This window comes from Sinocyclocheilus anshuiensis, unplaced genomic scaffold (genome assembly GCF_001515605.1).
Source record: "Sinocyclocheilus anshuiensis isolate Anshui unplaced genomic scaffold, SAMN03320099.WGS_v1.1 scaffold199, whole genome shotgun sequence".
Taxonomy (NCBI): Eukaryota; Metazoa; Chordata; class Actinopteri; order Cypriniformes; family Cyprinidae; genus Sinocyclocheilus; species Sinocyclocheilus anshuiensis.
This window is the reverse complement of record NW_015552582.1, coordinates 1,569,296-1,579,236: the sequence shown is the minus strand read 5'-3', so window position 1 is coordinate 1,579,236 and position 9,941 is coordinate 1,569,296. Positions and strand designations below refer to the sequence as shown.

The following is a 9,941-nucleotide window of genomic DNA, read 5'->3' as shown; positions in this document are numbered from 1 at the left end:
AATCAAAAATATAATCAAAACATAATTTCTGTAAAAAATAAAATAATTTTTTTAATAAAAATGCAGTCATTAAACCTGCAGCTCAACAAGGTTTTTGGAGACATGCTCACTTTCTACACATTCCTCTTTCAGTCCAAGTTATGATCCAGGAATGTTCACCTTTCCTGGATTAAGTTCGGAGCGGTGAGGTACGAGGATGTGTGCACATACACAAGGAAAGAGAGAGCGCGAGTGTGTTACACACACACACACACACACAGTCTTTCTCCGTACAACACTCAAACAGTGGCAAAGACCACCTGAGAGCCAGCAGTTTGTTTGTTTTTTAAATGTCGTGATTTTTAACAGATGTAAACAATGGCAGGAGGCTTAAAAGTATAGACGTGATACCAGCTAAATTTAATTATTGTACTAAATCGCAGAAACATAGTACTTTAGTCTGCTATTCCCCGCTCTGTGAAGTAATGTGAGAGAGGAAACTAGTTGACGTTAGCTAGTTAATTAGCCATGTTATCTGCCTCGGTAGCAAGCCAAATAGTATTTATTCCAACACTGAAACAAACGGTGGGTGGGTCTCTGTCTTGATTGGGTATGAAAGAGGGAGAAATGAAGATGACACAGATATATAGTTTATGTACGACCTGGAAGTATTTATTTAGCAATCGGCGCTAAAACGTCATCTGTACGAAACATCATTGTGTACGGAACATGGTTAGTCAACGTTACCCGAAAAATTCCCATACGACAGACTTCGTCTTTTTCGACGGGGGAAAAAGTTCCAGGGATTCACCTCCTTCGGCCATCCTACACACAGCTGACTCTCACTGACTGCTCGCAGCAACCGGAGGGGGAGGGGTCGTGTGACTCGCTACGCTCTTCGCTGCACACAACTGAGGGAGTCCTGCACTTTCCGTCTTTGATGACACGTAAAAAAACCTGTGCATACCACAGGAACGGTATAATGGAAAATTTGAGTGGTTTTGAAACCGTGACTTTTCCAAACCGCGGTATACCGTGAAACTGGTTATCGTCCCATGCCTACACACACACACACTTTGTGGTAGCCAGGGGCAATAATGAGGCAGATCTAACACAGTTCACATATTCATTTACACACTCTCACACATCGGTTCAGCCTCTCCTTGAGGTTTTTTTATACTGCTCCATCTCTTCTGAGGGCCTTTTTTCTTTTCCGGCTCGGAGTCAAAATGTCAAGCTAAGTAATGTTGATTACGTCAGCCTTCGTTAGTGTCTGTCCGACGAGAACTCTGTCGCCGATCTCCATGTTTTCATAGGGCTCTGGAAAAGCTGTCTATGGGAGGCCCAGCTCTAATAAAGCCTAGTGCTCCAGCTGAGAGATGACCGTAAATATAAAAAATATCCAACTAAAGACAGGAATCGGTAGAGAGGCCGTCCCACCCACCTGTCTAACCCCCCAACCAGGTGTATCTGCAGCATTTCTTTAGTCATGCGTCAAACTGTTTATCTCTGTCACTTTCTTTAATTTGGTTAGGTTATTTGCTTTTACTGAAAAAAATAAATAAATAAATAAAAATGTAGCCGGCCACATTAAATGACAGATTACAGCCAAGGAAGGTTATTTATTTATTGTAATATAATTAACTTTTTTTTTTTAACAAGATTTATAAGATATTTTTATAATTTATTTAACTTTTAATACAGACTTTTACTAAAAGTATTTATTTGTTTGTTTATTTATTACAGCCAAGGAAGGTTATTTATTTATTATAATATAATTTAATGTATATTTTCCCCAAGATTTATACTATATTTAATATTTTATTTAACCTTTAATTAACTAACTTTTAATACAGACTTTTACTAAAAGTATTTATTTGTTAGTTTGTTGATTTATTTAAAATTGTACAGTACTTTGCATCAGCCTCTGTTAAATTGTGCTAAATAAATTACTGACTTGACTTTGTGACTGTAAACTTCATAGGCCCATCAATATTCTGAAATATTTCATTTACACATTATGAAACTGCATTACACTTAAAGCCATATTGAATATAGCAATGCTTAGAAAGTTCAAAACTCATTCCTGACAGGGATTTTTGTGCTCTAATAATTTAGCCAGCCACCTTATAAGGACAGTTTACAGCCAAGCAGAAGCCTCTGCCGAATGTTAGTAGTATCAGCAATCGATCAAACAAACTCAGCACCCATCTGCTTTACAGCAAACCAGTTAGAACTACTGGGCAAACATTACATCGCCTCATTAATATTCATGAGCCAGGCTGATAAGGTTATAATGTTCTTCTCAGATCGTTCCTACGCCCTTGGCTAAAGCGAATCCTCCATTCTTCCATCTCAGGCTTCTGTCAAAGAATAGGAACTGCAATGCAGCACTTGAGAACATGTTTGTGGTGCCGTTTCAGTCGGTGTCTCTTGATAAGAGCTCAGAGTTGTTCGATAGTTTTGAGGTGGATGAAAAGAAATCGGTGACGTGAGAGTGTCAGCCTTGATTTAAGTGGCTGGATAATTAAAATACTTCAAAGTTAATACTGTGCAGACAAACCAGAGAGAGAAAATTATTTCTGTTATATAATGGCATTCTAGTGCTTCTGCGCTTTCAGATACTCTAGAAACGCCACAGCCAGCCAAAAGAGGGAAAGAGAGGAAGGAGCTGAGAGTATATAAAAACATCCATGCATAATGTATCCCTAATGTATTCTAATGCAGAACATGATAGACGCTTGCTTCTGCTTGAATTAACTTATGCATTAGGAGGCTCGAGAAGGTCACTAATATCTGCTTTTATGTCACCAACCACTGCACACAAAATGCCCCCCTCCCCCCTCGCACAGCCGCTTCAGGACAGACGGAACAATTATAAGATTTTCTGCTGCGCTAGGCGTGCGATAAAAGTGGGAGTGGGTTGACTCGCTCTGAGGTAAGCATGTCATTAATGGTTGTTATAGGGCAATGGTTAAACATACCATGGGGAAGGTGCCACAGAGAGGGGGTGAGGGACACATTTCCTCCATATTAACACTGAACTCAGGGTCTCTCTTCCAGTTTGCTGATTCGAGTCGATATGAGGGCTGTCACTACGCTCGATTCTCAATTACCCAGCTGGTTCTCAGCAGAGAGAGGGGACGGCAGCCGGTCCCACATTGCTGGAACGGGAGGCTGCTGTTTATGATGAAAGTTTGGACTCTGCCTTACATGATGTCAAATATGAAAAAAGTGCGAACAGGAGTTAGATTTTTGTGTTTTAGCTTTCATGAGAGGGATGTAGTGAAAGTGCTTTTGAAAGTGGTATGGTTGTTCTTAGAATTTTTTGTTTTGTCTCAGACCCCATAAAAAATTGCTTGACGAGTGTAGTTTTTATTTTATTTTATTTTATGTTATTTTATTTTATTTGATGTATTTAAATCAATATAGGCTGATATTGTATAATTATTTATTCTCATTTACTTTATTTTTACATTTGGATTACTTTTTAATATGTATCAACACTCTTAAGTATAATCTTTAGCAAGATACTTCTTCACTTGTAGCAATTAAAATCACTATTTTTCTTTTAAATACATATTTATTTTTATTTTGACAAAATTATCAGTTATCAGACATGACTTTAATATAATTATCGGTCAGAATATCAGTTTATCTCTTTAGTATCTTATGGCCTGTAATTTAACAGACTAAAAGCCTATTTCAAAGGGGTTTTAAGAACTTCTTTCTTGTCTAGTTTCTTTACAAATACATCTACCCTTGTACATTTCTACATTGAGACTAGCATATTTGAAGCCAAACTTACTATTATTTGGCTTTATTCTTAACAAGTGGCCACCAACTGTTGTCAAAACTAGCAAACATCTTTTACCTTGGGGCCAAAGTTTAGTGCTTTTACAAGTAAATAAAAGTGACTTACAGATTGACTTGTCAAGGGAAATGTGCCTCGGAGATCCCAAATCAATGCACGTGTGTTTGTGTAGTGTAACTAAATTCAGAAGTCAGAGGGTGTGCTGGATATGGAAATAGATATACAAAAATAACAAGAAAACACTTCATGTGGGAAAAGTAACTCCAGAGAAACAGTCACAACTTTCATTTCCCAGATCAGGTTAAAAGGATCGAGGCTATTACTCCAAGGGACAGTCAAGCACCTCATACCCACTACTACAGAAGAAGCAGTCAGTTGAAAGGTGCAAAAGATCCAATTACTCCAGTACAACTGGTTCTGTGCTGTACAAGTGTGCTCTTTAAATTGCTATGTTCTGCCTGCATCACCCCACTCCTCATGGGTAATTGACACTCTCTGCATACAATGAATGTGGACAGAGAGGAAAAACAAACACAGATTTTGAGATGTTCGGACTGCTTTGAATGCAGCTGAAAGTAGGAAAAAAAGCCAGCCTTTTCATCAGCACAGTTTCCAACCGAGGGAGTTTAAAACATTTTGAGTATAGAACATACCTAAATGCATCAGTACAATTGCTGTGGTTTGGATTGAATAGCCTCTTAAAGACAGCAAGGAATTTGGCTGCTGTTACAAATAAGCATGTAGGCCGGCACAGTGTGGTGTGCGTTCATGTCTGAGCCGGTCTGGCCGACCTTTAGATCTGGATGAGAAATTAGATTATTTTAGTTGGATTACACTAGATATGTCAAAACACAATCTGACTGTTGCCATCTGTGGTCCTGTAATGAGGTTTTAATTCTGAATCTCTCATTACCACGAGGTCAGCACAAAACATAATCCTGAGTCAAACGAGGTTGTGACCCTGAAACCTTTCCCTCGACGGATCACCGGGCACGATACGGAGATGTCACTGCTTCTCTCACTCTCTCCTCACTGCACACGGATCAGTTAAATTTCTCTCGAAGCCTAATTCTCTTTTTCCTTCCCCTCTACTTGAGGAAAGTATTTTCTTACTTTAACAGACGTCCGTTGAGAATGGACACTCATTAATGGCGTATGCATGAACGCTACATTTCCATACACTTCTTCTAGAACGTCCTTATCCGAAGGTTACCTTCTGAGATTCTTGGATCTTATTTCTGAAGTTATTAAAAACAAGAAATTTAATTTGGGTTACCCACAAGCTTCTCGTTTTAAATTCACACAGCATTTTGTAATAGTATACCGAGTGGGACAAAGTGTGCAATAACTTTGTAATTTAAAGACAATTATGGCACACTGGATAAGAAACTGTATAGGAGGCACACATGGATCAGCGCTAAACGGAGGGAATAAATGAGACACCGGGAAAGTCAGCGGCAGGGTTAGGGTACATTTCTCTAAAATGCGCTTCCGCATGTATCGGCAGAATTCATTTGACTTAATTGACATTCATAAGCCAGACGTTGCAGTTTTACTCTGAGTGGGATAAGGCTGTCTTCTGCTGTTTGCTCAGTAATTGAAATTTCCATTATGAGGTGTAAACATTTAGCAGCCACCAAGTGAATATTCATCAGCAGGAACAGTAGTGACACAAGATTCTGTCTGTGTGTATTTGTGCCAACCAGGTACTGAATTTGCATTAAAGCAAGGGAATAGGGTTTTTTTTATGCATATATGAATATATTAAGGTGCTGTTCGCTCAGTATGAGGTTGATTTGTTTTTTCTTTGGAAAAGTTATTTGATCCAAACACCATCTAATACTATAAGTAATAATCCTCCCTATTATTTATCATTATTATTTATATGTTTTTGTTAACAAGTGTTTAACACGTTATCTTAAATATAGGTAATTACTTGACTTGACAATTAGACATTTTTAAAATTTACATTAATGCAGTTTTAAAAATGAATCGATAAAAATACAAAATACTAAGCTTTGTTGAGATGAACAAATATCAATGAATTTAAAAAATGAAAATGCATGGCATGTCAATTTCATGATTTAAGATACTGTTTTGTTTTAAATCGTACTAGTTGAATATGTGTACAGAATTACTAAAACTCAGTATCTTTCCTGTTTTCTTTCTTTCAGCCCCATCGCAAGTGAGTGAGGTGATGAGGGAGCGAGTTCAGCAGCACAGCGTTCAGCTCTCCTGGCAGGAACCAGAGCAGCCCAATGGCGTCATCACCGAATATGAGATCAAGTACTATGAGAAAGTGAGTACACACCACCTGCTTCAGAGCATAAGCTATTAATGAATATATGTCTGTGTGTTTCAGAAAATGAAAGACAGAGAGAGACCATGGCTGTGTGTCTACCTGTCTGTCAGCATCCCAATTCCCATGCAACCCATCCTATCCTGTATTATTTTTTCTTTTTCATGATTTGCATTCTCTGAGCACGAAGCTCGCAGTCAAATGCTCCGGTCTGAGTGGATCCTTCCCCTCTAATTGCTGTAATGAATGAGACACTCATAAGATTTTAATTAGAATGAGGTCCTTCACCAATCCCACACAAAAATACACAGGACTGTCTCAGTTTACCACAGCCACACTTGTACACATCTAAGACCACTTCGGACATGCACACACAAGAGCAGCACACATACGTCTGGTATTGTACCTGAGCATCTGTTCAATGAAAAACAACCCTAAAACAACCCCTTGTTTAAACTAAAACATTAATCAGAATTGTACTCCCAAACAACATGAACACAAACACATACACACAATTAACTTCTTTCACCTCGGCTCCTTCTCTTGTCAATCCCACCCTCCCATCCATTATAAAGCACAGCTTCATAGTGTCTACCTTCAAACTCATGTCAGCTAGTCAGGCATGAGCAGTAAGGTCCAGCGCGTTCACTCGGTCTGTTGGGTTCCGGTCTCTTAGGCAATGTGAAAGCAGAATTAGTCTCCTGAGCAGCGCTCTCTGGCTGTAGTCTGTGCTGTTTGAAAATTAGAAACAAGCTTGACTTCACTCCTAACAGCCTGTGGCATTCCATTTAAGAGTTTTTTTTTTTCTTTCGTCTCTTATGAAGTCCATGAGAGATAATTTACAGATCAGTGGGAAAATGCTGTCGTGCAGCATTGAAGCAGATGATTTTCTTTTGTTGTAGCTATGGTGTTCACACAGGGAATGCAGGTTTGAATCAGTTGCATGTTCAGTATGGAAGGCCCATTTCCACCTAAGTTAAAAAAAATTTTTATGTTTTCAGTTTTCAAATCTCTTATGCTCACCAAGGCTGCGTTTATCTGATCAAAAATAGAATAACACAGTAATATTATAAAAAAACTGTTACAATTTAAAATAACTATATTTTCTGTTAATATGTCATTTTAAAATGTGATTTATTCCTGTCATGGTAAAGCTGAATTGTCTGCAGTCATCACTCCAATCTTTAGTGTCACATGATTCTTCAGAAATTATGCTAATTTGGTGCTCAAGAAACAATTTTAACTTTTCTCATCATTTGCTGTATATCACAAATGTGATATCTCAATGTGACTATATTGTAATTATCTCTTTATCTCACAATTAATCAATTTGTACAATTAATTGCAACTTTATTTTTCCATAATAGCCACTCTGCATCTTACAATTTCAAGTTTATTTCTCTTAGTTCATGCATTTACACCTCACGATTGATTTCTCATTCTTAACATTATCTGAAAATAACTAAATTCATTATCTTTGAATTAATTTCAAACATTTAAAAAAGCTGTGGTAGTAGATCCAGTACAAACTGCTTCCGTTTTTGTTGTGCAAGTGGGTGTGGGCAATCTTTAAAAAAATAAATAAAAAATAGAAATACTAAAAATAGAACAGACATCTTCAGGCATCTTTTGCATTCCATTGTGACACACTAATCTTAATCTCGCCTACTATATAGGACGGATAGCATGCACATTGTGATCAGCCATGTACTCTGTGTGGGTGTGCATGTGTTTGTGTTTCCTCGAGCTCTCTTTGACATTCCAATTGTAAATGAAGCACCAGGTCCTCACGAACAGCTTGCTTCTGGTTACCTAGGTTACGGGTGAAATACTGTGATATTGCCTCTGCTTGAACTCTTGCGTGTGAAAAGGGCCAAATGCTGCAGTATTCACTGTATTCAAACACTTCAGCGTAACCACCCCTCTCTGTAAAGAATTTGTACAATTTGTGCTTTTGATACCTTGTGACAAAATTGTTACTTTGTTTTCTTCTTTTGAACCTGAAGGACCAGAAGGATCGCATTTACTCCACCGTGAAGTCAAAGTCTACTTCAGCCACAGTCAATAATCTGAAGCCAAGCACAGCGTACATCTTTCAGATCCGAGCATTCACCGCCGCGGGATACGGCACTTTCGGTCCCAGAGTAGAGGTCACCACCAAGGAAGAATCCACTGGATCTGGTGAGCAAAACAGTATATGTGAAACAGCTATTTTAAGTTTTTTTTTTTTCTATTTTTTGTTAATTGGCCCACTAGTTTATTTCTAGTTTAAGGCAAGGTCCAGTTTCTTCCAGATAAAATCTCTGACCCAGACTGTACCTAAGACATTGTGCTTTTTTGATAAGATGTTCCGTTTCGGTTCCCTCTGCAGTTTGTCAGTGAGTGCAGTATTTTCGATTCAGAGAAACAAACCTAACGAGAAACAGTCCAACCTGAATGTGTCATCGTTTCAAATGCAGGCCACTGTATTACCATCTGGGACTATTAAGCCCAATTTCAGAAACAGTAGAACCGTGCACTCAGCGAGACCCTAAAATAGAGCTAGCCCCTCCCCGCAGCAGAGAGAGGATGAAAAGGGGGTTACAACCGTCCCATGCTTTTTCAATGGAGCTTTGCTTTAAGCTATTCTGCTGTCTCCTTTTGCCAAATAGTTCATTGGAGATGCACAAATATTACAATTCTGGATGATTATAGTAAGCAGACAATTATTTTCATGTTATCATGTATGGCTGATTTTAAAATGTCATTTTGTGTTAATGAATTCGAAATAAAACACTAAAAACCACATAGCCCAACACATAACATGTGGGGGAAAAAAGTAAAAATTGTAATTTGTTCCTATGATTTATTAATTCATTCTCACAAGGTAAACTGTGACCACGCTATACTAATTTGTTCATATAAATTATAATTTCGTTCACTGGATTTAATTAAATTGTGGCCATGATTTAATTAAATTAAAACAAAGGAATGAAATAGTACAAAGTGTCCACAATTGAACTAAAACAAGACTGAATGAATAAGTAGTGAAGAAATTCTTAATTATAAAAATATATTTTCTATCTACCTGTCTTTCAAAAAAAAAAACAATTTTGTAATGTTTTACTTCAACAAGTGAATTTATGCATCCCAACGTAATTGTACAGTATGGAAATGGATATTAATTTTGAGATTTGCTAAACATTCCATTCAATAGTATTATTAAATTATTAGTGTTGACAAATTGAAAGATTGAAATTAAAATTGACAAATTGAGTGTTAGATGAGAGAAAAGGTAACCCAAATGAAAAAATAGGGGAAATGAGCATGAAATATTAATACAAAATGATACATTTATAAAAATCTTGAATATTGGCTGTTGACAACATCATGGTACCAATATATTGAGAATTCCTATATTTTATAAACAAACTTACAGGACTAGAGTTGACATCTTGTGTTGTTTATTTGTGTTTTAATTGCAGCTACAGTCATATCGAGTGAGCAGAATCCAGTCATCATCATCGCAGTGGTGGCGGTAGCCGGTACCATCATCCTGGTCTTCATGGTGTTCGGTTTCATCATAGGGAGAAGGTACGCTCTCGCGGCCCCCATTGACTCTCCGCTACTGTGAGTTTTGTACGCTCTCTCAGTTTGCCTTTCTGTCCCTCAAAGGCCACCATAGCTGTGGAGTTCACACCCTCGCCCACTTGCGTGTGATCCCACCCACCCACCATCATGTCGTGCACTGTGGGAATGTGACCTCTGATACATTTTCCCCCTCACAAGCTCATGTTGCTAGCATACACCCAGAATGGGATTCACAATTGCAGATCCTCCCTTCTCAATCTCACCTTTTTTACATGTTTG

The 9,941-nt window shown here is 37.9% G+C and overlaps 1 protein-coding gene across 4 annotated transcripts in view; it reads left to right on the top strand.

The window, feature by feature from the left end:
* The window catches only part of LOC107665377 (ephrin type-A receptor 7), an 88,252-nt gene that overhangs the window by 60,420 nt on the left and 17,891 nt on the right, over positions 1 to 9,941 (top strand). For 2 of the 4 annotated variants that reach the window (XM_016456241.1, XM_016456240.1), the window contains exons 6-8: positions 5,968 to 6,092; positions 8,099 to 8,273; positions 9,557 to 9,665. In XM_016456241.1, coding sequence (XP_016311727.1) covers positions 5,968 to 6,092; positions 8,099 to 8,273; positions 9,557 to 9,665 — 409 coding nt within the window. Of the gene's footprint in view, positions 1 to 5,967; positions 6,093 to 8,098; positions 8,274 to 9,556; positions 9,702 to 9,941 lie in introns of all 4 variants that reach the window. The other 2 variants (XM_016456239.1, XM_016456237.1) reach the window with 1 other exon arrangement.